The sequence below is a fragment of the Cuculus canorus genome, chromosome 3 (genome assembly GCF_017976375.1).
Source record: "Cuculus canorus isolate bCucCan1 chromosome 3, bCucCan1.pri, whole genome shotgun sequence".
Classification (NCBI taxonomy): Eukaryota; Metazoa; Chordata; class Aves; order Cuculiformes; family Cuculidae; genus Cuculus; species Cuculus canorus.
The window spans coordinates 52,831,645-52,859,023 of record NC_071403.1 but is presented as its reverse complement, the minus strand read 5'-3'; the positions used below and the strand labels follow the sequence as shown (position 1 = coordinate 52,859,023).

The 27,379-nt window shown below is 34.7% G+C and overlaps 1 protein-coding gene across 7 annotated transcripts in view; it reads left to right on the top strand.

Moving 5' to 3' along the window:
- Window positions 1–27,379, top strand: part of STXBP5 (syntaxin binding protein 5) — a 109,815-nt gene that overhangs the window by 68,440 nt on the left and 13,996 nt on the right. Inside the window, exons 15-24 of one of the 7 annotated variants that reach the window (XM_054062008.1) lie at window positions 17–237; window positions 1,725–1,903; window positions 3,276–3,401; window positions 3,872–4,023; window positions 5,514–5,597; window positions 11,705–11,770; window positions 16,075–16,134; window positions 16,225–16,272; window positions 22,975–23,025; window positions 27,058–27,297. In XM_054062008.1, the coding sequence (XP_053917983.1) occupies window positions 17–237; window positions 1,725–1,903; window positions 3,276–3,401; window positions 3,872–4,023; window positions 5,514–5,597; window positions 11,705–11,770; window positions 16,075–16,134; window positions 16,225–16,272; window positions 22,975–23,025; window positions 27,058–27,297 (1,227 nt within the window). The remainder of the gene's footprint in view (window positions 1–16; window positions 238–1,724; window positions 1,904–3,275; window positions 3,402–3,871; window positions 4,024–5,513; window positions 5,598–11,704; window positions 11,771–16,074; window positions 16,135–16,224; window positions 16,273–22,974; window positions 23,026–27,057; window positions 27,298–27,379) is intronic. The other 6 variants (XM_054062002.1, XM_054062001.1, XM_054062004.1 and 3 more) reach the window with 6 other exon arrangements.

Below are 27,379 nucleotides of genomic sequence, written 5' to 3'. Positions count from 1 at the left end.
TTTGGTTTGTTCCTAGTAACGCTGCAAGTACTTTATAAGCTAAAAACAGCCAAAGTATTTGAAAAGTCACGGAATAAAGATGACAGACCAAACACAGATATAGTAGATGAAGATCCATATGCTATTCAGATCATCTCATGGTGTCCAGAAAGTAGAATGTTGTGCATAGCTGGAGTTTCTGCACACGTCATTATTTACAGGTTCAGCAAGCAGGAAGTCACAACAGAAGTCATTCCGGTAATTAGTATAACCATTTCTTAACTTTGTAGGATTTACCTTTAAGGCCGTTGCAGCAATTTAATTCTTCATTGTGTTTAATTTCATCAGTGAAATGGACAAAAACAATTACCTCAAAATGAGGAGATTTGTTTTTGTGGAGGAGTTACAAAATTCAGCAAAAGTGAAAATTGCACGTCTAGATTTTAGTTTTCATTGGCTTTTTCAGGTTTGGCAGTCAATAGTACTTCTTTGTCCTATCTAACAAAATAAATAGAGGGTCAAAACGTGGCTGTATCAAAGGTAAAATAAAAACAGGAGTGAATGAAATGTGGGGTTCATTTTAAATGCTTTTAGGGAGTTGAATCCATTTTTTTGTCCTTGATTCCTGATAAATACTGTCTGTCTTGGCAAAACTTCTGCAGTATGCATAGCTAGAAGAGCAGAAGCGTGTCAGACATGCCCTAAGGTCTGTTCAGGACTTTGCTGTGTTGCTGTTGTCATTGTGTCTTGTACAGAACAAGGGTTCTATTACAAGAGTTTGAGAATTGCTTTGTTAAATAAAACACACGTACAACTTTACTTACCTGAATGTATAAGCTGAAAGCTAACACAAAGCTGTTTATTTATAAAATATTGTATGTTCTGAGTGAAGTATTAATCATAATGTAGTTGGTTCCTCGTGCCATTCTGCCTGAAGGTAAGCCAGTTTAAGGAGATTGGGCATGTTTTTTGCCTTCTGGTGTTTACTTATGTCTAAGTACACTCCCTTCTGAGGGAATAGTTTTTCTAAATGTTTTTTACAAATCGAACCCTAGCAAACTATTCATCACTGCTAGAAATGCTTTAAAAAATACTGTATAACTCTTTGTTTCAGTCTTTGAGTTACTTTCTACTTTGCTTTCTACTTTTATCCTTGATGAGGATAAAACAGTGGAAAACTTTCTCTACATTTCACTACAATTAATACTAATATTGTTATAGACCCAGCAGAAGGAAATCTGAAATCACGATGAAATTAGTGCTTTAAAACATGTTGTCTAGTTCAGTGCAACATAAGCATTGAACTAAGTCCAGTGTGTACAGTGCTGCAACAGAATAGAATGCTGCTGCCTTCATGCCTTCAGCTCTTCTTAGTTTTAGTCTTCCTTAACTGTATAGAACAAGTCGTCTTTATAATGAAGGATTTATTATGTGTATGGAATTAAGTAATTAAATGCGTCTATCCGCTATTTAATTTCTTTCCATTATTAAGCAGCAAACTTTGAAATATTGGGAAATAGGTTAGATTTTCAAGTTTTAATAATCTTCAGATATTCAGGCTCTATTTCTGAAGACGACATGTGTGTTTAGGTTGTACTGTTTATTAAACAATTATTGCCATTTAAAAGATGGAAAAGTCCTGGATGTCACTTTATCGCTACTGTCTTCAGATGTGCTTTGTTTATTTCATACATAATTTTTTGAGAGGCAGGATTTACTGATAATATTTTTACTTTCTTTTACAGATGCTGGAAGTACGTCTATTATATGAAATAAATGATATCGAAACTCCAGATGGGGAGCAGGTGCCACCTTTACCAACTCCAGGCACAGGTTCCAATCCTCAGTCCATTGTTCCCCAGTCTCATCCATCTACTAGTAGCAGTTCATCAGATGGACTTCGTGATAACGTCCCGTGTTTGAAGTAAGTATATTCTGTTATGCTTTTGTTGAGTGTGAAACTTTACAAGAATATGTGATGATGTTATTACTGAAATATCATGGTTGGTGAAAAAGTTTTGTGTATTAGGACAATGTTTTCCAAATATCTGAAAGCTTTGTTTTAAGAAACTAATATTGTAATATTATTTGCTTTAAACTTCATAAATTCTTCAATTGTGACCTGTACCATTCTCATGGGTCTTAATTTCACATGATGCATCAGGTCTTTGACCAGTTTTCAGATGTTTTCAATTGGGATTTTTTCCCTTAAGGCAGTTGTGTGTGAAACTTTACTCATTTGAGAAGTGAAGGTTAGAAGAAGACAATATTTTTTAGTCTTCTACATGCATTATAAGGCCTCTAGACCAGCACCTTTTCTATACAGAATGCACATTGAACTTCATTTTGAAATGTAAAGTTAAGATACGTATGTATTTCCTGTTTTCTGAAGATTTAAGGTCTCAGCTTGGATTTTACTTCTGAGTGCATCCATCCAGAAAGTAACTAATTTTCTCTGGGTCAGCATTTTCATATTTCATTGGTTGTACCGAATTGCAGAAGTGTCTTTCTATAGAAAATTGGACTGAATAGAAAATCTGGAAAATTCTGAATTTTTGTAAAATATTGGCAAAGCAGAATATGAATTAATGAGAATGAAAGGGTAAAATAAAGGGAATTGAGGAACTGGAGGACCTTATGTTCTATGTGAATTTTTACACCTTAAAAGATGAAAGATCTAATCCTCTCTGCAGGATATTCCTAAATTTGTTCATCAGCATGCATGCAAAACCTTTCCTGGAGTTTCAATGCACCCATTCCCAGGGTTAATTCCATACAACTGGTCTACCATTATAATAGTTTTACCTGCTTTTGTTGTTTTCTACCATATCATTGGTTCCTTGTTTACATTTGTGTCAACAGATTGTCCCTCCGGTTCTTTTTTTCAGTACACTTCTTCCCCATGCACCCCGTGCCCCCTTCGTCCTCTAAATAGTTTTGAGCACTCTGAAAAGAATTGCTAACACTTTCCTTCTAGACACTAAATGCCTTTATTCAAGTCAATATAGCTTTGTAACACTGTTATGTCTTGCTCTGAAGAGCGTAGGAATTAAATATTTCATCATTGCTCAATTAATTTGCAGTTACTTAATAAATCAAAAAGCCCCTTAAAGAAGCAAATGACCAGTTCCAATGTGGATGTTTTCTGGTAGCTGTTATGTGTTTGTGTTCTTTGTAATTTTTCAATTTTCTGAAATTCAGTGTGGTGTAGAATTTAATGAATTCTGAGCCCATAAGGAAAAAAAAGGAGACTGTGGAGAACCATAAAAAGATATCATGTTTTGTTTACTTTGCAGAGTTAAAAATTCTCCTCTCAAGCAGTCACCAGGCTACCAAACTGAGCTAGTTATCCAGCTAGTGTGGGTGAGTGGAGAACCTCCTCAACAGATAACCAGCTTAGCAGTCAACTCAGCATACGGACTGTAAGTATATTCTACACAGTGTTCTCATTATTCGGTTAAAGTTGTTTAATGTTATCTATGTCAAATGTCATGATTGCAGAGAAGAATTGCAGTAAAATTGCAGAGAAGCTATCAGTCTCCTGTGCTTAGAGGTTAATTCCTTTTGGGTCATAGCAGATGCTGATTGTGCTAAGATCAGAAATGAATGAGCATCACGCTGGCACTGTACAGCAGAGAATAAATGTCATTTAAGGCTCTGTCAGCTAGGTTGGCAAGTACAGTGATGGTGGTTTGTTCTACTCAGTGTCACATTTATTTACAAGAGGACAATTTAAGCAATGCTGCATTCTAAAATAGTAATTTGTAAATATGCATACTTTAGGGTAATTCATAGAAACTCAGAGGTCTTAAATTTCTTAATAGCAACAAATACAGATATAAAACTTTATGAACAATTAGCACTATCTTTCCTTCCACGTATCTTTTTCCAGAGTAGTTTTTGGAAACTGTAATGGCATTGCCATGGTTGATTACCTCCAGAAGACAGTGCTTTTGAATCTAGGCACTATTGAATTGTATGGTTCCAATGATCCTTATCGCAGGGAGCCACGATCTCCCCGAAAAACTCGTCAACCGTCTGGAGGTGAGTAACACAAAACTTGTTTTAACCAACTGTGCCTTTCTTCTGAGCTTATCTGGGCTATTAGTATATACTCTTTGAATATAAGCATATTTCTCTCTTATCTTTCCTTCTTGATCTGTCTGTCCCTAACATCGCTATTGCATGTTTATTACTTTGTGTTTCTTTCAAAACTGTTGCTTAGTGGAATCTACTGATCCTTGATATAATTCTTTATTTTTCAGTATAATGCGTGTTTTAAGAAAAAACAGGTGGGAAAACCTTATCCGTGTGAATAGGTACAAGTATAAATGCACGATGGGTTTATGCAGTTTACAAGATTTTAACTTAACACAGGATGAAGAAGCGGAAGTATTCTAGTGTTTTTTGATAAACATAGTATTCATTATCACATGCCTGTATAAAGCCATTAATGTCTGCAGATAGCCAGTGTGTCTGCTGGGATCTTTTGGCTTCCTGTTTTAAATTTTTGACTAGAAATGTCCCAGATAAGCCAAAGCATGTTATGTTGTGTATGCTGTTATGTTGTACTTGAGAGAAAGCCTGCGATTTAAATGAAACAATAAACTTCAAAATAGAAACTGTTAATATAAATCTTTGATTTCAAAATATACTGAAGAGAAGGGTGTTCCTGTGCAGCTGAGGAAAAAGAGACTTTTCAGTCAAAGTGCCAAGATTTATGTTTCAAAAGGAGAAAAATTCAGTATTTTTAAATTATTTTCTCTTTTAAGTTAATTTGGAAAACAGCTTAAGACAGAATGATAAACAGTCACTGCTACCCCAAATGCTTATTTTGCAATAGGACATTAATAAACTGTTCAAAAAAATTCTTCAAAACTCTAGTGGTGGTTGCTTTATTTTAAGAGGTCCAGAATAAAGTCCAGGTAAGTTCTTTACCTAATATTTTATTCAAATTGAAATGGATGCTCTAAGATGTGTTTCAGTAAATCATTATTTTGAGGAAGATCCATTTTGCACCAGTCAGCTTACTTCAACTGACAAAACTAGTCTAAAAATCATTAACATAGAACAAAATGTACATGTATCTTGTCAGATAAAATATTTTTGTCTAACAAATAAAAAACTTTAAAATCACCTTTTAAGAGAGAAATAATTTTACCGATTGACTGTGTTCATTCCTCCTAGGAGTAAAGGGCTTAAATTATGCTTCATACATTTAGATTATAAACTACTTTTTGGAGTGTTAAATAATACTTCCTTTTTTCCTTGGCTTTTGTTTTTTTAATGTGTTGGATCTGTGTATCTTAGTCAACTGTCTCTCTGAGATGTTCATGAATGAAGTCCATTTTGCTCATAAATATAACTTACATGAAATCATTTTTTTCTTTTTTTTTTTACATCTTTATAATACTAATGATCTGCATGGCAAGAGCATTTTATAAGCCTGGTTTATACAAGTTACTCTGCTGTCTTTTCTGTCTCAAATGTACTGTTAGTGTCTCCGTCTTTCCTTTTCTCATTGCTTCATAAAGGTATGCTGACTGTGGCTTCTTGCATGTGCGGCCTTTCTAACTTATATTCAGAGTCTGTGAAAAAGCTTCGCACCTCTTATATAAGTAAGTCATCTCATGGCAATAAAATATTTTTGAACATCTGAATTTATTTTTTTTATTTGTTTGCTCATCATAAATATTTGTTATTCACTTTGAAGAAATTGTTTTACTTCTAGAAACTGATTTTTATCCGTGACACATCTATTATATTTCTTGTTCATGGCATCTTTAATGAAACTTAAAGGACAAACAAAAGCAACCATAATAGTATCTGTATTTTGTGCTTTTAAATAACTAAATACCAAAATCAAAAAGAAATCCTGGATTCTGTCTCAAGCAAATGAAATCTGTAGTCCCAAGATCTTACCGAACTTAGTGTTGTTTTGAGGCCTGAGGCTTGAAGCTTCCCGTGCTTCCTTGGTCCCCTTTCTGGTAGAGAAAGTTTCAGAACTCTATTGTTAGATTTTTACTATTGCTATTTTTAATAGTAGTAATAATATTTCACATTGTTATTGATGGTGATTTGTCTACTACAGATTTACTGCTACAAAGATGATGTTCACGTGGATTGGGACTGGAGATGTTTGTGTATTGCACAGCCCTGTGGGGTTTTCAAGTGGTTTCAAAGTTCACCCATGCAAGGGAGTTAGCCCATCAGAATCATGATTTACTTAAAGGCTTCTCTGACTTATTCCATAATTCACAGCATGCAAGAATTTGGAGAGCATATGGCCAACTTTTAAGAGAATAACATTGTTCCTTTCTCTAGGATGCCAATTTTCTCCAGCCCTGGAAGCAGATAGCCTCCAGGCCTAGCCTGATATTTTTTTTTATATTATACCCTCCTAGCCTCGCCTGATATTTTTTTTTTTAATAAGGGAGAGTAGGATATAACTGAGCTAAAGGAAAAAAAGGCTTGATCATAGTCCAATTCTGTTAGTTCTGCTATTTTTTTTTCCCAAAAAGAAAAAAGAACTATATTTCAGAGAAGATAGGTCCAATAACCAAATAACTGCTTTCTGAGTACTCTTCCATCCTGTGCTGCCAAAGGAGAAAGGGAGCAAGGCATAATAAAATGCTTTCACAGTGAGATGATGCATTACTGAAAATCCAGGATCTGCCACTGATTTATTATTGTAAAGGGAAGCAAAAGACAGGCAGAAGTCCCAAAACTGGTTTCTGAAGCCAACTGAATTTACCTGGACTATTTAATTTAGGAATAAGTTATAACAGGTTTTGTACAAAAGAGTTAATTTCTTAATAATGTAGATAATTCTCTTTGTCTCCACCATCCTGCCAATATCTTGGTTAGCTGGTGTTGCAGTCTTGTTAAAAACTGCAAAAAAAAAAGTTCTCTAGAGTTATTAAATATTTCTCATTTGTAGTTCTTTCAATATGTGTTGCCAAGACTTCAATAGCTTAAATAATAAAGCATTATTGCCATGTAATTTTTGACAAATAACTCTATTATGTTAAAGAACTATCCTTTGCTATATTTATAGGATTGGAATTAATGAAAGTTAAATTGAACTCGTCTGGATTTTGCATTCTCCCTCTTTTGGACACTAATACCTCTCTTTAATGTGTTCAAAAACGAAAGCAACCTATGCTTCCTTGGTTTAGTTTTGAAAGATATGCCTTTGTTGAATTCTTTCCTTAAAACATTTGTATTTTAATACTTATAAGTTTATTTTTCTGTAAATAAGACATTTTCAACTACAGTGGTATTAACCTTCAAGGGCGTATTAGTACTTAATGTTTAAACCTGAAAAATTGCTTCTGTATTTAATATGGTTATTTTAAAGAACCTGAGTATATTTCCCGTTCTCCTTTAGATAACATATTTTTTTAAAAAATCATGCATTCGGACAATTTCTTAATTAGTTATATTAAATTCAGGTTCAGACAGCATGCGACAGAGTAGTATGTTATTGTACATTGCATCCCAAGATTGACAAAACCAAAAGTTAAATCACTTCAGTACAGAGGGGAGTAAGAAACCAGCATTATTTGTTATTCAGCCTCTTCCATAGGCTTTGCCAAAAAGACAGCAAGAATTGGCTCATCCTCATTGTCTGTTTTGTAAATCATCAATATCTGCTTACTTATTCCCAAGTCAAGCAATAGAAAGCTTATAAAGCCTTTTTAGAAAAAGTTTGTAGCGTAAGAATTATGTATCTTCTAAAATATGAATGGAAATGCAGGATTTTCCCTTCACTTCTGTTGCAAGAATATGATGTATGTTTCTGTCGTCTTGTTTTTTTTCTACTTAGAAAAAGAAATTCTGATTCCCGTCCTAAAGCAGCATCTATTTAGAGACAAAGCACTCTACACTAGCTAGACTGTAGACTGTCATTTCAGGCTAGCTCAACAGATACAAGCTCCCAGTTGGGACCATGTTTTGGAATATGTCAGTGATTCATACCAGGTATATTACTCACATGTTTCGGGTGGCAATTTATAATTTGTGAAGCATGCAGTATTTGTTTGTGGAGGCCTACTAGACAGCGTCATCAGGTGCTTGTCAAGGATAAAAACAAAGTCAGCCTTTGACTTCAGGTTGTAATAAAGGGGTGAAAGAACCAACTTTAACCGTGTGATGAAAGACATGAAGTGTGTAAATAAAAGCTTTGTAGTGTGATGAAAACTATACACAGTGAAGGTTAGTTGACCTGTTTAGTTGACCTTTGCTTGGCATACAGTTTGCTAAATATGACAGAAGCCTTTAAGGAAGTCAATAGTGGTACCAAATAATCAAACAAATTGTAATGTTATGACTAAACACCAAAACTTGCAGGCAGCTGTTACTTCTCCTTGTTTAGTCACATAATTAAGTTCATACAGGACACTCTTTTGCAACACACTAGTGGTGGGAGTGACAAAATTTTATATTCAACTAGTACAATATATACAATACAACTTTTTGCATTAGAATTTCTTAGTTCTACCAGAAGCATATTCAAATTCTAACAAAATAGAACCAGTTCTTGCATGCATGTGACTTTTTAAATTTTTATTATACAACAGAAAGCCTTTTCTGAACGTGATCTACAAGGGATTCAGAATTGGGGTTGAATCAAAACTGAAGAAAATATATGCCTAGAATTATTCTGGGCTTCCTTATTCTAGTTGTTTTCCCTATCTCCTTCCTCCTTGAACTGGATCTGGATGTGAACTATTTGTTTTTTTAACTTAAATATCAGCTAAACCAGACAAACAGTAACTAAAACCAGATTAACATCAACTGTGGTGAAGTCATGTCCAGAACTGAATCAGAAAGTTTGATTGTTGGGTTTCAGAAATTTTTACTCTCTTTTCAGGTTAATGTTTTTAATTCTAACTTTTATATCTTTGTATCAAGCTAATTCTAGTTGTTTTTCTTAATTAGGCTGGTTTCCAGTGCAGTTGTAGTTTCTTCAAGAATACATTTGCCTAAAGCTTATGTGAAAAACTGAAAAATGCCTCATGGATCTCACTTTATACATCAGTTAATTTCAGGTGTAATTCTAGGGAATTTTTAATGCAGCATGATAATTTTTATTACTTTAATGGCATTATTTTATATTTAATTCATTTTGGAGGTTTTCAAATTTCTTTTCACAAGAGTTGATATATAAGCTAAAAACTCTGAGTCACTTTTCCATATATTTGTGTTCTAGCAGGTTGTAGTCTTTACAGTTCTGAAAAGGAAGCTTCTGGAACAGTTTTGGGTTTGTAACCCATAGCAGTTTGCGCGTGCCTGAAACCTGAGAACTTTTCCAGGAGAGCTTCTTACTGTCAGTGTGCACACTGCTCCTATCAGGAAACCTGGAGTTTTAAGATGAACAGCCATAATGATTGTTACACCAGTTTCTTCTGCTTATTGGTCTTGGACAGACCCTCATAGTTCAGACTTAACTCGGATCATTCTTGTTATTCTCGGCTTAATTTAATTACTAATACAGTCATACGTAAAATTACTTTTTATGTATTCCTGTCTCTCCTTCTCTCTCTTTAATGGTAGTGATGGCTGTTTCCAGGGTTTAGCTGCCCTAAGTGATTGTCATAATGCACACTTACTCTTTAGTGGGATAAATCTTATCTAATTTTAATTAGTGCATAGGTTTATGATGAGAGAATGATTTTGATTTTTCTATTGAATCAGTTGATCAGTGTTATTAAGATGTATATTAATTAAATCATAACCTCAAGACTTCTTACAAAGAAATCAAGTGTGCAAGTGTGTGACTTCATTCTTGGCTGAAGAGTATTTCTCTCAATGCAGTTATTTTCACAGGAAAACTAGCGTGGAAGGTTATTTATCCTCTTCTAGGATATGTTTATCAAATCTTAAAGATTTGAAACATTTATGGGTTGAAGGAAATTAAGTTCCCTAACTGTATGTTTGGATTGGATCAGTTTGGGTCCCAAAGGAGCAGGATTTAGGAACTCAACTTTATTTCTAAAAGCTTAAGTTTGTCTTCCCAGAACTGCAATTATCTCAAGCTTGTGTTGTTTGTTGGGAGAGCAGCATCAGGTTTTTTGAAAATCTTCTTACATAATGCTGTCTGTTTAAGACTCCTATGCATGCTTAAAACTTTGGTGCTTTCAGTGGCAAATCATGCTTTATTAGAGAATACGTACCACAATTACCTTTTAGTTCTCATTGATTTATTGATAGATAAATAAATAGGGTTGGGGGGGTTTTCTGCTGTGTAGTAGAAAGTTACAGCGTCTACCTAAGATTTCACCATACCTTTTTAGAATTTAAATCAGTTCCTGAACTGTTGTTAAGTGTAGGCTTAACTAACCAAGTGTACATCATTTTACTAATTCACGTCAATCCTAGTCATTGAGTTTTGAGGTTCAAGCTGTATGTGCTCTTAATAATCTTAAAGACTACTTTGCATGAATAAAACTGTGCGAATGCAGCATACTTGCAGTGTCTTCCACATTAATACAATATTTTAGGAGAATCCTTTTTTCCTTTAAAAGATTAAGTTCTGGCTTAGTATTTGGAAATTTTGAAGCTTTGATAGAAGAGTAGTGCTGATCTTTTTATTTGTAGTCTGTTAAGGGACATATACAGATGTGCTAGTGAAATGTGTAGCATAGAGGTGTGTAGACAGACTGCATGTGCAAGCCCTTGTTGCCTTAGCCGTTACTAGTACACCTCTGAAGCTTTTTGACTGTGGAAATATTTGTGACATGCAAAAATCTTTCATTTTAATGAATATTTATGAGCTGTTATTCTTAAGTATTTCATACTTGTTTGCATTAGTATCACGTTTCTAAAGGAAAACTTTATTATATAAGCCTAAAGGTGCATTATTAGTTTTAAATATAAATAAAAATCATTTCTCTTAATCATGGGCGTTATCGACAGCAATTTCTTGTCAAAAAGGAAAATAAAAAAATTCTTTGTACATTTCTAGTTAATACTATGAAATAGTATTTAGAACCTTTATAAGGCAACATACATCTTCAGCAGTTGATTGTGGACTCCTGTGCTTTTCCTTCACTGCAATGGAAGGAATGAGCCTTTAGGTAATAACATATTGTAGTTATTCAAACAAGCAGATCTGACAATGTAAGAATTCAGTAAAATTACTCCACTCAAAGTAGAATGCTTTTGTAAGCACCCTAGAACCTGAATTCCTCGAGTGACATCAATAAGGAGTTTTGCTGGAAAATGAACTTGGCAATGCAACAGCATGTACAAAGTGTATCACTGTAACAGTGGGAAAATAATTTGAAAGAAAGGCACTGTAGTTTTACACATCATACTGCACATGTGGTTGTAATCTTAAAGATCATCTTTCATCTCAATTTCTTTTACAGTTACATTTTGAAAACGAGGTTTTTTTTCAAAACAAATTATATTTCCACTTATCACTAGCGTATAAATAATCAACTGTTCTGATAAAGTAGTCTTGTTGAAAATATGGTGTTTTCTTTGAAATTTAATTAAGTGCATTTTATAAGGTAAGCTACAGTAGGAAGAAGTAAATATCTCTCCAGTGATGTGGGTAATGTCCACATATTAAAAAAAAAAAAAAAAAAAAAAAAATTTAACAAGTTCTGTCACAACTGGCTGGTTTGTAGCTAATAAGAACTGAAGTTCCTAACTGCAGTGGAAGAAAGTGCAAAATAGCAGCTGTATTTATTTACACACTGGTTTTGTGTTCCAGCAGGTCTTTGTGATATTAATGAGGGTACAGTGGTGCCAGAAGATCGCTGCAAATCACCCACTTCAGGTAATCATATCTTTCTCTGATCTTCAGCATCTTATTTGCCCAGGAGATAGCATGCTTTAAGTCAACATTTACTAGTTAGGTGATTGTGTAAAGCCTGTTATCATCTCACAAACTGTTTGAGCTGTCATAATTTTTGCTGTGTTACACAACTGCATTTTTAAAATAAGGCTGATTTGAGATGCGGTAAGAATATGTCATAATATGCATGAAGAGAAATATAATCAAGTATTTATGCTTTAGGGAACATAATGTATAATTGAATTTTGAAACATTAAAGAGATGCACAAATTCCTGCGATAGTTTATGTGATTAAAGGGCAAAATTTCAGATTAACTCAGGTACCTAAAGCAGTATGTGCACTTTTTAGAATAAAGCGCAAAATGGTACTCAGTATAGGAATCTGAAGATAGATTCTTTTTCTGTTATGGCCTGTACCTTTCAAAGACATGTTGAAAGCATAACAAAACGAAGTATCCTGTTGGTAGTTCTAGTAGAAGTTTTAACATCAATTTTGATTTCTGATAGCTTCTTTTTTCTGATGTTCATTTTAAATTGTGCAGAAGTCTCAACTAGATCAATCAATGTTATTTTCTTTTTTGCTAATCATTTCTTAGATTAAATTAGATTTATTTATAATTAAACCAAAATTTGGCTGGAAATTGTATTTAAAAAATCTTAACTGACTATGTGATTTCAGGACAACTGTGCGTAATGCTAAGTGTTGGCATGCTGAAGCTGTTAACCTCAGCATTGCTTTGTAATGCAAGTATTTTTTGTGGTCTTTAGAATAAGTGTCTCTTTACTGTTTAATTTTTAAACATCAAGACCTATGTCTGTAAAGAATTTCCTGTACAGTGCTGCAGTTGCAGTAAGTCACGTTCTCTGTCAAGATTGAGAAGAATTATCATTCTTACTGACGTATTTGAATTTGACCTGCTTAGGAAGTCCAGACAAAGTCTGGTTACTGGTAGATTGCTATATAGTGCCTAGAATGAACAGCTAGTGAGTTGTAACCCTTAAGCTGTATTTTTTGCACCTTGCTTCACCATCACTCACATGTCAATCTAAAACTTGTCCAGCTGGTACTGCTAAAACTTAAAGCACTATTTAATTTTTATTAGAAGATTGGTGCAAAAATAATTGATGTTTTTAAGCATCAACTTTAAAGTGGTATATCTCAGGTTAGAATAAAATTTATTAATCAAAATAAGAGACATTAGAATCTATGCAGTTTTGCCAAAAAGAAGCAAGTCTGTCTATACCAGTAGCATACAATCCTGGAGTCCTGAAATTACCTATCAACTGATGAATTTTCCTAAAGTGTTTTGAGCTGCTGTTTGGTTGTGGAATACGTTCTCTTACAGGAAGTTGTGAAAATGCTTGAAAATGAGGTAATAGGTGGGAGAGAGGTCTGGTGAGTAAGTTGGGTTTTGTGGACCAGTTCATGTAGCTTCTGCAGAGAGTCACTTGCAAGGCATGCGATTGGGTGTTGTCATGGAGAAGAACCGGTCCTTTTCAGTTGATCAGTGTTGGATGTAAACGTTGCAGTTCTTGGAGCATTTTCTTGATTTCGTGGCAACACTTTCCTGCTGAGATGGTTTTGACAGGATTTAAGAAGTTGTAGCTGATGAGTCCACTTTCTGATTCTCAGTGACCATCACCTTTGTGTTTTGGTACTTCACCTTGCTCTAGCCACTGTGTGGAATGCTATACATTGTCTTAGAATACATTTTCCATCACATGTGACAATGTGATAAAGAAATGGATTTTGGTTTTGTTACGCTAAAGAAGCACAGAGCAAACCTCATAACACTTTTTTTTTAATATGTTTACCTTGTCTAGCACCCATTTGTTGAGCACTTTTGATTTTCCAGTTTGATGCAAATCTTGAACAACTGTTGAATGGTCAACGTTTAGTAGTTCTGCAACCTCTCGTTCTTTTGTGTGGCTCTGCTTCAATAAAGGCCCTCAACTAGTCGTCATCTATTGCAGAAGGATGCCTTTGACCCTCCTCCTGAAATTTTTTGAACTGATGTTGAGCTGGGCACTTGTTGGGAGTCCCTTGGCCGAATGCTTGATTGATATTGCTAGCAGTGTCTACTGCTTTACATCCCATTTTGAACTTGCATGGCAAAATTGCTTGAATTTGCTTTTTTCCATCTTTAATTTGACCATGTAGTAATGTAAAAAAAAAAATAAAAAATTAAACAGTGAAACCAAAACCATTAGCATAAATAAGTAGAGCAAATTTTACGTGTTAAAATGGTATGCTACATGAACACAGTTAAATAGAAGTTTAATCCAAAATGAGGATCGTAATTTACAATGACAAAACCAGCAATTATTTTGGCACCAACCTAATAATTTGCAGTTAAAGTAGAGTAAAACTCAATTCACCGTTTCCACTAGCAGTGCAATGAAAGCAAACCTACAGATAAAAATAAGGTTTATATGGAAAAATCTTGAATTTAATGATTTGCCTCCCCCTCCCTCACTGTTTACCTTCCTCCCTCCTGTCTGAGTTGTGCTAGCTGAAGTAAGTTAAAAATTTATGCAATTTGTTGACTTCTTTAGGAGGATAATAAAGGAGGCAATTTAGAATAGAGGGATTCAGATGTCCTGAAAGGAAGTAGAATTATGGGGGAATTCTTAATCCTGCAGAGGTAGAAATCAATCTTCAATTCTAGTTGACTATGAGAAGGCTATTTTGAAGCTAGTTTACATTAGACTAAAATGTAGAAGTTTGGAGAACTGAGTGTTCTGTGGAGGGAAAAAAAAAAACAGTATATGATGTCTTAGGGACACACACAATACTGAAGAGAAATAAAGTACTAAAGTACTGAAAATAGTGAACAGCTAAAAGATGGAGGGGGAAAGCTACTGTTGCATTGCCCTGTAGAATAGAATCTTGAAGTAGTAAGGTTGGGCTGTGCCTTTCTTCCTGTGGTTCTGTCCTCTTCTGCCAGCTCTCAGTGATTTGGGCAAGGTTCATGGCAAGTTTCTGCAGTTTTCCTTTGAGAAAGGTAGTCGGGGTGGAACGTCTCTGATATAAAAGTCATTTGAGGGTGTTAGCGAAGAGAGAAGAGCTGCAGTTCCCTAGGTTTTGTTTAAGTTTTGCATCTTTTCTAGGCAAGAGCACTAGAGTGAAAAGAAGCTTCAAAATGGTGTTCTGTTTTCAGACAGATAATGTCATTTTGTTGAAATGGGCTGCACAGTGCTGGTGAGGTTTAGATGTGGGAAAGAGGCCAGATTTAAATGAACTTCTTCCAATCTAGAGGCTCTCTAGTTAAGAGGAAAATACAGTAGCACAAAAAGTTTGCTTATTACTAGCTTTAAGATTGGATGATGGGATTGGCAATTGAGTTTGATATTGCATGTGACAGTAGTATGGTCTCTAAAACAGTTTAGCCAATGCTTAGGCTGGAGTCTGCATTTACTTAAGTAAATCTTCCACCTCTTCTGCCTTTCCGTGCCCAGGTGAAGAGAAGTGGAAGCTAACTTCCAGTAGACTTCCTCCAGTCTTTATACAGTCGAGAGGATTGTGAAAGGGACCACCTACCTATGCAAGTTAGGAGAGTATCCTACAGTTTTAGTAACACGGAACTATGAAAAACTGTGAAAATGCATACAAAATTATAACTTTTATCTCCAGTTTTTCTACAGAAGTTAAATGGTAATAAGCTTAGGCTCCAAGGGTGTTTGACCCTTGTATAGCATTGTAAGCTGTCGAGTTTTTGTGTCCATGAATGTCAGAATGTTTGCATTCCATTATTTTTTTTTACTTCCACAGTATATAATCTAATGAAATTCGACATTTTTTAGTTGAACAGTGTTTTAATTTCATTACAGTGATAAGCTTCAATTTGTGATCTTTAGCCACCACTTTTTTCAGTATTAACACTTTGGAAAAATTGTGGTAGCATTGACTCCAAGTTGTCTGCAGGATAGTTGAGGAACTGTGGCTTACTGCATTGGAAAAAAAACCAACAGATTTTCAAAACTTGAGTTCATTGTTATGACAGTGTTCTGTGAATCATAATTTAGGTTAATCTGTGTGTCTGGAAACATATCATTCCATGTGGGATATATTTCTAGCAAAAAAACTTGCTGCGCTATGCAACATTTTGTACCTTGCGTTATAATTTTTGTGGCTAAACTCAATATGATAGAATTCATGTCACATCAAAATAATAGACTATCTTAATACATCTTTGTATTTTCTTTAAACTCACACCTTGTATTATACATTGGTTTTGTGTCAGTTATGTGTTTGTATATCCATTTCATTCTGTCTTCACTCATAGGTTCTGGTTCACCAAACAATTCTGATGATGATCAGAAAATGAATAATTTTATAGAAAAGGGTACAGTATTTTTCTTTTCTATAGTCTTTTTTTTCAGCTAATACTTTGATACATTTAGATTGATCATTTTTATTAAAATATTATTTACAGTGAAGACCAAAAGCAGAAAGTTTTCCAAGATGGTAGCCAATGACATAGGTAGGAACCAGAAAAATTTTGCTCTATTCTTAATGCAGTGCCTTAATCTATGCAACACTAACCCAGCAGCAAGAAAAAAAAAAAGACAAAATTTAAATTCAAGGCATTAAGTTATTAATTTTTCATTCTCTGCGCTAATTGGTAAATCTGTGGGCTGCTTCTATAATAAATACACTGGGCACAATAACTTTTTTTTTAAGAAAAAATCAAAAATATTGATGGTTTAAATTATCTTGTTTTACAAATGCACTTCTCTGTTTTCTGGATGGGTGAAATTCTAATCCATATTAAGAGTTCAGTCTATGCAAGTCACAACATGATTCCACTACTTTTGCAAAGGTACACTCTCTTTGAGAATGTGTAGCTGATCTAATTCCTTTTTGTGTTGCATTTGTAGCCATATCGCCAGCTTTCCATATGATTGTGGTCAAGCTAGAGGTAGTGTCATGTTTTCATTTAATCATCCGGAAGAGAACGTGGTCATAGATCCCTAGAGCCCATTACTGTTCCAGAATTGTATTTACTTCTCTGCATCCAACAGTGACACAATACCCTACCAGCTCCAGACTTGTGTTTAAACAATCTGGCGAAAAAATTACCTTGGAATATGTTGTATGCAGGTAGATTGAACCCTTTTATGATTGGAATGGAAATAACCTCTGCTTCTGACAACTGTCGTATTAAATAAATTAAGGGAAGAGGCTGTATGATTTAATTTTGGGAAAAAGACTCTTCTGTAACTGAGATATGATTATTTTCTTTTCAGAATCACTGTTAGTGGTTTATTTTGTTTTTGTTTAGTACGTTAGTGTATCATTGTGGAAGGATTTCATTTTATCTCTTCAGTCAGATCAAAAGGTTGAAGCTACATAATAAAACTGTTTGCTGTACTACTATTTCATAGGTTGGGTTGAACCCTATGTTAAGACTAGGAAGAGATGTCTTTTCCTGTAGTCCCCCATTGATTTGCTGTTTGGCAATTTGACTTTTATCCAAAACCATTAATCCCCTTCATTGCAATTCACTAATTGAGAAGAAGAAACATTTAAAATTCAGTTAGATGAATGATGAACTTGTCTTTGGAATCTGAAGACCAGAATTAGAAACAGCAAGAATATGCCCTTTGCTCAGGGCTGTATTGAGCCCTGCTTGACAGTGTTAACACAAATGTTAAGGAAGATGAGCTCTGAGACAGTGGAAGTCTAAATATAATTTAAGCAAGGAAATGACTGCCAATAATACATTATGTCAATTCTGCTGTAATTAAAAAAATTGAGTGTCATGTACATGAGAATTGATTAATGTGTCCTCATAGAGGAAATTCAGCCTAACTAGAAACTTAGGTTCAATTCTTCTAGTGAGAAAAACACTTAATCTTGTGCATGCTATATCAATGCCTCTTGTAATTCACAAGCATCTTCCAGTCAGCCCATTCTGTGATTTGTGTAATTTGCAATTTATTGGGAATTGAAGGAAACAATTATTTTATCTGTGTTCGATTAAGAGATTTGAGTGGTTTGATGCCATGCAGTGAATGTGTACCTTCACTGCCATGTTTTCTATACCTCATCTGGCATGTTTATTCTGCATGACTCTTTTTAAACTTACTTTTTAAACTCTTCTGTGTAAGTAAAACACCTCTTCTTCAGTGTTAATGATTGCATGTTTTTGCGTTTCATTGTTTCAAGCTAACTTGCACAACTAAATGTGAATGGACAATGAGTGTTGTAAAATGTGAGTGTCCCTGACTGTCATTTTCACCATGTTGTATGAGACAAATTGTTTACCATCAATTGTGTTCACATGGATGAATTCGATCTACAGAGAATGGTTGTAGCTCTTTGCATTGACATACACTGCAGTCAGTTCAAGTCATTTCCATTCCTTGTCAATGTGTGAAATATAATCTGTCAAATGGTTTGCGAAACAGAAGAATTATTTAAATTGATAATTTCAATTGTTGTTAATCAATGTTAACCACTCCTGTGGCTTTTGTCACATGGGAAGAGAGAGCAAAGGAATACCGGTTGCAAAGTGAGAAGTAATTTAATTTCAGTTATAGGGCTGCAAGATGGTAACATAGTAAACACGCGTTTGGAGCTACAAAGCCATTGTCAATTTAATCACTTCATTGAAACTTAGATACATCTTCATTTCTACAGATTTCTATCATTAGTGACAGTATCAGACCAGGATTCCTGCTTCATTAAAGGAATCAAAGACCATCTAAGACTGCAATGATAGTATAAGTAAAACAAAATGTAAATGCTTCATGTACCAGCACTTCAGCTTTGCCACATATACAGTGAAGATCAGTTGGTCTTCTGTTCTTTTTCAAAATACTCAGTTGTGAATGCTCTGTGCTAAGAAATGGATAGTAACTCAAGTTAAAAACCTGTTGTGAATATATTGCTTTTAAGTCATATTTCCCTTTTATTTGCATCAGAAGTGAGCTTTGGAATAGTTGCAACTACCTTGGGTATATGGAGATACTTGGTTTAACCATTTCTAGAAGTTATAGGAAATACTGTGGAAATTATTAAATCAGCCATTTCTCTTAGGTACCACAGATATTTGAAAGTAAGTTGGTGTGAAGTAGTACAGAGAAGGGTACCAAATGTAGATGAATTTACAGGAAGAAGAATTGGTAGGAAGTATTTAATTTTCAAGGCCATGTAATTTTTATAGAAAGGTGTTGTGATCTAGCTTAAATGGGAGCAAAGTCTTAAGCTGATTTACTCATACTTCAATCAGTTAATTATTTGGCATGAAGTGATATATGTGATTAAATATGTAGTGATGAATCAGGTCAGAAGTAAGAGGTATTGTAATGCCCGTTTCCGGAAGAAGCTTTGCTATTAGAAAAAGATACGTGAATAACATTGTAGATCTTCATAACCCTTCCAGTAGGCTGTGTGTCAATTAATTTTGAGGAAACAATGGTTTTATTTATTTTCTGCAGTTTATAACTTCAGAAACAATTGCAAACAATATTAGTAAGCAAATCTAAACACAGTAGGTTTAATTCAAACTTCTGTAATCCCCACTGTCACTGTTGACCTAAGGTTTTGCACGTTTGTTACTTTCTAAATGTACACTTGTATTTTTCAAACAGTGCTAAATTCATTGACTATTAATATTGTTTTCACAGAATCAAATCTTAAGATGCTAATAGTTCTCACTTGCCCTAATGCCAGCATAAGACTGTTTCTTCCAATGTGTTTTTAACACTTGGATCTAATTTTGGTGATATCAGCAGCATCTTTTACCTTCTCTTGTAAAATGGTTTTCCTATACTTATCAAGTTTAGACATTTCAGCACAGATAATCTGTCTTCCTATTGTGCTGTCAGCAGTACAATATTTAATTCTTTAATCATCTTGAAATTGGTGATGTAAATCTTTCACTTCTGTCTAGTTGTCAAATATAGAATAATTTTGGAACTTTGCTATGTCTAAGAAATTCTAAGCTGCTTAGTTATTTCTCAATAAATGTTAAATGAAATAGGCTTTATGTAGGATGTTCTCATCTGTCAAAATACAAAGACACTTGTGCCCTTTAAAATATTTAGAATTTTTTTAAAGTTTAGACTGTTCTCTAAATTGGTAATGTATGTGAAATCACTTTATAGCTTACGAACTGATTTGCTGTGCATTGTAAGGTACCAGCTCAGAATGAAGCACTGCAAATAAAATATAACTATTACTTTTAAGGTACAGCTTCCTATTGCTAGTTCAGTCATGTTTCAGCCTTCAGATTTTCTTTGTTGAATTGATTGAACCTGCTATATTGAAATATAACATGATATACCAAAGTAACCTTACCCCCTCAAGCCTGACCTATGAGAAATCTCCAAGAATCCTGGATGTTCTTTTTGGACAGTTCTCTGATGCCGTACATTTATTTTATATGATGCTTTTTTAAATTGTATATATTAGCATCAGCAAGTATGTGCCTGTGCCTGCTTATGACTCAAGGTTTTCTAATTTAGAGGAGTATTAAATGAAGATTAAAACACAGGCAAAGAAAGTCTTTGTTGCCTTGAGCAAGTGTGCCAGGAGGAGCTTCACAGTCTGTCTCCTCTCACACCAGCTGCAGAAGGGTGTTCTTGGCTGTAAGTACTGCAGCAATCACCACCACCAAGAGGTATTAAACGCTGGTGAGAGAGCTACTACTTGGGGTCAGCCATGCCCAGCAGGAGTGGTCACCATCACCTTTGTCCTGTTGTACAGCCGGAGTAAGAAGTCTGACACTGAGCACTCTGTACTTCTCAATCCCATCTTTTCCGTTTCTCTACTGTGTACGTCTTGTGTTATAGAAGTTGTCTAGCATGTTGCTTGTTTTCACCTGAATGTCCCAAGAATATTGTAAACCAAAAGCCATATATGAATATAAGTGTGAGTGTGTGGGGAGAGGGTGGTTATATTAAGTAATGTTTGTTAAAAATGGCTTGACTGGCAAAATAGTCTTATCTTATTGCTTCTTTAGACACTTTTTTCTTTAAACACAAGATGGCGCTACTGCTATTTAAATAGGTTCTTGTTTCCTATTTACATTTGAAGTATTGATGTTTTTGACACATTGTTTTGAAGTGTATTTTTTTCACTTAGCACATTAATTCATTATTTCTAGCGATCCTTTTTCACAGTTAATGTCTTCTTGTCCTATTAATGAGGCATAGTTCACTGTAGAAAATGTCTTGACGAATTTGTTTCACTTTATCAGCCTAGTTCAAACAGCTGGCCTTTCACTAATGAACAAAAAGCTAAACCTATGGATTGACTCTTAGAATCCAACACACTTACCTGTACTTGTTATTACCTACTATATTACCTGTTAGTATCATTTTATTTGTCAGTTTTCTCCAAGCTGATGAAATTGTTAAACATTTCTGTTTGAAAAGCGAAAAGTGACTGCTCTGGCCTTCAAAGTGACTAAGTTGATTAACGGTTGCTAGTATTCACACATGGTAAAAGCTATGAAAATCCAAAAATAACTCAAATTGTCTTCTGCATGCATACTTGAGGTGTTGTTCAGTGTCTCGGCTTTTATGATTTACATGTCTAAGACAGAGAACAAGTCTTACTGTGAGCAACAATTATCTTTAATTCACAGTTCCAGATGAGGTTTCATAATCCCTATTCAAACTAACTTAAATTCAAGCTGACAGCAAAAAGATGGGCTCGCGGTCACTAGTGTTGTTTTGTACCATGGTTTTCTGCTTATATAGTTGAGTCTGATGTGAAAAGGGAGTTGATCTTGTTGCAAACATCCCTTAGCAGAAACTTCATAGAGATAAGTTTTGGCCTCGCCATTAAGCTAGGCAGAAGCTAGTGCCAATGCAATGCCAATGATGGGGGTGGAAAATACATAACTGAACTGCCCTTTTCAGTTTCAGCCTGCGCTAAGATAAGTTAGTGACTAGGATTTCAGTCTGAGAGTAAGTAATTTCATTTTAATTTGAATAGGCATACTTTGTAACATTGACACATGAAGGAAATTAGAATATTATATCTGGAGTCTTATTCTCTAATTTTTATAATGTATGACAGGAATAAAACTGTTCAGCTATTCAGATAACTAGCATTTGCAATATTGATAAGCATAGTTGATGATGCAATGAAGAATTTCACTTTTTGAAGAAGCAGAAGTAACTTTAAATCATATGCTGTTTTTCAGGATACGTAGGAAACAGAATTATTTCTGTTTAAATTATAATTAGGATGAGTTAACTCCACTTTTAGCTCGGAGAAGCAGCTAGATTTATGCTGCTTTATGACTGGTATCCATTACAACATACTCTTAAAATTATGAGGCTATTCTTAACATCTCCTTTAGACAGAGAACTATTACCCTTACAAGATAGTCAAGAGTTAAGTGATATATCAAAATCCAAGCATGTGACTGGGAAATAAATTCAGAGTTGAGCCCTGGCCTAGTAATTAGGCTATATCAAGATTATTCCCTCTCCAGTACTTGTTGAAAGAAAGATGGAAGAGGGATGTGTGGCTACTAATTTACTAGTGACTTCTACTATAGCAGCATTTGCTAGTATTGTATGGCATTATGAATGGACCACAAGATTTCCATTCCTATGAAGAAAGTCTTCCAAATCTGGGATGGGTTCCAGTGTTTTCTTTTTTTACTTCAGCAATACTATCAAAATTATACTGTCTTCTGTTTGACAGTGTTGCAAGGGTTTGTAAGCTGCTGATTTCATAATTCTCAGCAGTGTCTTCATTTTGCGAAGTTTGTAGATTGCAACTCGGATTACTGGCTTTGTACAAATGTGCATTAACATTTTAGCATAATTAAAAGTTTTCTTTATTTTAAATATGTTTTCTTTATTTTAAATATCTCTGGTTTGATCAGGATGTAGGGCAGGCGAGGAGGGAATGGGATGTTAAATTTGTGTAAACTTCAGTGCACATTCTTGCAATAGCCAAGGCTCGATTCTGCCTGAAGCCTGAGGAGAAATGAAGCTTGGCAAAAGTCATAAAATGCTATACTTGGGGATTTTGGTATCTTCCATGTTTTACTTTGCATCCCTTCCTTGTGGAAGTAAGGCTGTGCTTTAGTACAAATCCTGTTAAGTACTGCAGTTAATGTAACAATGATATATTAAATATTGGGAAGAGGCAAATGAAGGCCATCAGAATCATGTTTATTCTTTTTAAAAAAAGGATATACTTCACTTTTCAGCAAAGATGTCCAGGAAGCTAAGTTTGCCAACTGAGTTAAAGCCTGAATTAGGTAAGTTTACATAGTTGGTTTTATTTCTACTAAAACTGTTTTACAGAATGGGAGTACGTTAGAGTCCTAAAATATGTAAACTATTATAACTTTATATTGTCTTTATCTGAAGTGTAGAACTAAAATTTTTATTCCGATATTTTGAGGGGGTTTTAAGGAACAAAATGTCATTGCTGTCATCGTAAGGTAAGCCTGCCAATCTTGTACATGGCTTATCACACTTTCGTCATAATTTTTAGGCATCTGTAACTCACTTTATCAGTAGTGCTGTGATAACAAAAGCATGAATAAGCAGGTAGTGTAAGGAAAATCGCTGACTGTTTGGAACCATCTGATACATTTAAAATTGAAAAATACCTTAATAATAACAGGGTATGTTGACATCTACTCAACAAATTGTTGGACAGTTTTAAAATGTTGTCCTGTGACCACTCTCTCTAAATAAAAATAATATACAGCTTTTTGGACAGATAACCAATCTCAATTTAATTTTTCTTGAAAAAGTGTAGTACCTTTTTATATAGGAATCAGTTAAGTTGGGAAGTCTGTAGTACTACACAAATGTAGTACTTGTAGTACTACAAGTCATTATATTGCCTAACTAAAACAGTGTTCAAATGAGTAGATTTATTAGTTTGGGGTTTTTTTGGTACTCTGCCAGCTTGTCAATTAGATCCAACTCCTATGCCATGTTCTCTAAAGATGATGGGGTCAGCTGTAGGACCCCATCTACAGTAGGTGCAGCCTGAATGTGAAAGCTGCCTTCTGCCTGCAGCAGCTTGCTCTCTCTATCTTGCAGAAAAATTGCTATCACAACCCCAGCAGAAAACAGGCCAGGATCCCACTGGCAGCTGCAGAGCTATGTATTTGTCAGCTGCTGCTGCTGTCAGTAAGAGTCCATGGTACAGGATATCCTGAATCTGAGCTGGATCACTCTGATGTACAACTTGCAGTTATACAGCTTACTCTGCTCAGAGAAATGTAAAGTTAGAAGGAACCCTTGGAGATCCTTTAATCCATTACTATGGCAAACGTCCAGATCTCTGACAACTTAACTTCTTGTCTATTCATGAGTCTCCAATAAATAAGTTGTCAGAAAAATCACAGAAAGTTTTAGTATTTTACAGTCAGTTAGACAAACTTCCTGTTACTTAATCTTCTGTGCTTCCATATTAACTTTTTCTTGTCTTCTCCACAAGAAACAGGGAAAACAAGTGCTTCCTATCTCTTTGCTTGCCCTCTTTAATGCTGTTGAAAGCCATGATTGTAACTTTAATCTTCATTTTTTTTCAGATAATTTTTTTTACAAAGTTCAGTTTCTTTTCCGTTTTTAGGTTATGATCTCTAAGTCTGGAACGGGTTCAGTTAATCTCCTCTGGACTGGAAGTTTTCCTCCTCTTTTTAAAACTCTTGTGCCCAGAGCTAGAGATCTAAGTGTGGCATTGTTGGCAAGAAAGTGCAGAAAAAAATTGATTTCTCTTTTCAATCAGTGTCTGTTCTTCCTTATTATGTTTACTAATGGCTATGAGAGAACTTCATTTTAGGGTGAATTTTATCATACTTTGCAAACTGGACCACATTTTTACTTAAATGGTATCTGATTAATTCTAAATCTACTATTATTTTCCTTCCAAAACTTAGAAAATATTTTTTTTTTATGAGGTCTGGAGAAAGGAGGATGCTGAAATTGTTTCCGTATTTTCCTATATCACTTAACGTTTAGTGTTAGCCTTTGACTGGTTTTGGTTGGCTTTGCACATGTGTGGATGTCTGCACTTCGATGCCTCATTTTGTTCTGTGTAAAATTCTTCTAGGTTTTCAGATTTGTAAAACAACTTCCTTGGGCAATTTTCTTTTTTGTTTTTGTATTTTACTTCTGTCTTTTCTCCTAGCAGGATAGCTTTTGCCTAGTGTTCTTCAGAGACTGTCAGCTTGCTTGTATATTTTTGTCACTTATGTGACCATATCTACTGGCTCTAGGAGACGGCTGAAATGCCTTTCTCATGAGTTCATTATCCTTATCATTTTCTCTGTTCTTCCCATGGCTTCTTGAAACCTACTCTTTCATGAACTCATTCTTTCAGATTACTTTTCTGTCTTTAGATCTTTAACCTATCCCTCTTCCTCCCCTAAATAGCTGTAACAAAGGCTAAAGGATGCGCTTCTGTATTTATCCTCCACTTTCTAAAACAGCGGTTATTTTGAACATATTCTAGTCTGCATTTATACCATTGCTTTTCAGTGTTGTAATCCAGATGGTTAAAGTACTGTTGCCACTAAGTCCTGTCCTTTTGGCATAGTGGCTCAAGAGCCTCATCTTTCTATCCTAATGCAGTGGTGTGTATATGGGTCATCGCACTGTCCCTACATCTGAAACTAATCTACTAACAAGCCGTAGATTCTTCCTTGACTTTAAGATTAATATGTGCTAATGCAGTTAAACTCTTTACCCCCAGTTCTCTTTCCTGAATGAATTGTCCACTGTCTACAATGCCTGTATTGCCTGGCAAGTTATTTTTACATTTGTCTATTCCAGTGCTTCTGGAATTTATGCACATACTCTTCAAATATTCAACTAGATGCAACGCAATAAATGCATATTTAATTTTATGCCTCTTGCAGTTGATGCAGGATTAGATTCAGACTGATTAATCAGTGCTAGAGTTGAAAAAACATAAGTTAGTAAATATTCAGTCTTGAAGAAACAAGCATCTTAAGAGGTTGTGGTCATCAGAAGAATTAGAAAAACAATAGTTTTCATTGTTTTACTCTGAATTTGATTTTTAAAATATGAAAACTTACGGTGTCAATATATGAGTGGGTGATGTAGTTTCTTTTTATAAACCATGTTTTATCTGACTTAGCTAAAACTCATCAAGAACAATAATTTTTCTATCCTTGTTGGGATAAGAAAAGTATCTCTTGAGAAGACTCACTGTGTTGTAGATGTCTATTTTGTCAGTTGAAATCTAGTTGTGGGTGTTTTCACATGCATGTTAGGTGTACTTTGTAGAAAATTTTGCAAGAACTCAATGAAATTAGCGTAGTGATAATTCCAAAAAGTATTTTGTTAAATGTTGCTCTTTAGGTCTTAGTACTGTTTTCAAGATGCCCATTGTATCTATACACTACCCAACAGTCCAATGGAGTAACTTAATTTTTTAAGTCACAATAAAAAATGCATCAGACTTTTACTACTAAGGCTTGTCTTGTGCTAAAATTTTGGATTGATGGGTTAAAGTAAGGCATTGATTTGTGAATGCATGCATAAATTCAGACATGCTGATGTGTTACATATCACCATATGTAGGGAGAGCACTCGTCTAGAATGGAGCAGCACATCTACTGGACTGAGGCTTTTTTTAATATTAGATTTCACTCTCTGTTGAGAACTTTATTTGCTAAGCAATGTACAATTCATCCTGAGTAGTTTTAGTGCCATTTTCTACAGTATTCAAAACAAAAATCTTCAGATTTACATTCCAGTGCCAAGTGGCATATGGTAGCATTTGATGTTTCTCCTAATAGAAGTTCAGTTGTGTAGCTTGTTAGAGCTTCTTCATACGGTTTCCTATAGTCAGATAATATTGCTGTGAATCATTACAGGTTACTTGTTATCACGCTGTCTGGATGTCACTACAGTTCTTAAACTAGAACAATTTCATCCTCGTAAGATTATTAAATCATGTTCCATGGAGGCCAATATTCTTTAATCGATGAACTAATTAGCAGAGAGGTTTATAATTCAAGTTTTTGAACTGTTATGCTCTGTCCAAAGAAGACAGAAATACACATAACTATTATTCTTGTCAATTATCTAATGGCAACCTCTGCAAAAAAAAAATAGGCATTTTGTTCAGGTTATGGTGTTGAAAATTGGGCTGAAAGGAAATATGAAAAAGGAGGAATACAGGAGTAGCAGTCAATAGAATGATAGTATGTACTTCATGCTAAAGAACAAAAAAGAAAATCTAACTTCTTTTAATGCTTACATTTTTCTATTCTTTTTAATTAATACTGATTTATTTTCAGATGTCAAAGACAACTCTTTCAGTCGATCCCGGAGTTCTAGCGTAACTAGCATTGATAAAGAGTCACGTGAAGCAATTTCAGCTCTTCATTTTTGTGAGACTTTCACAAGAAAGGCTGATACATCACCTTCCCCATGCCTGTGGGTCGGGACCACACTGGGTACAGTGCTTGTCATTGTACTGAACTTACCCCCAGGAGGAGAGCAAAGACTTCTTCAGCCAGTAATTGTTTCTCCTAGTGGTATGTACGAAGCAGATGGGTAAAGTACGCTTTGATAAAGTGCTGTTCATATTTTAAAGAAACTAGTTTTCTCTGTTATAGA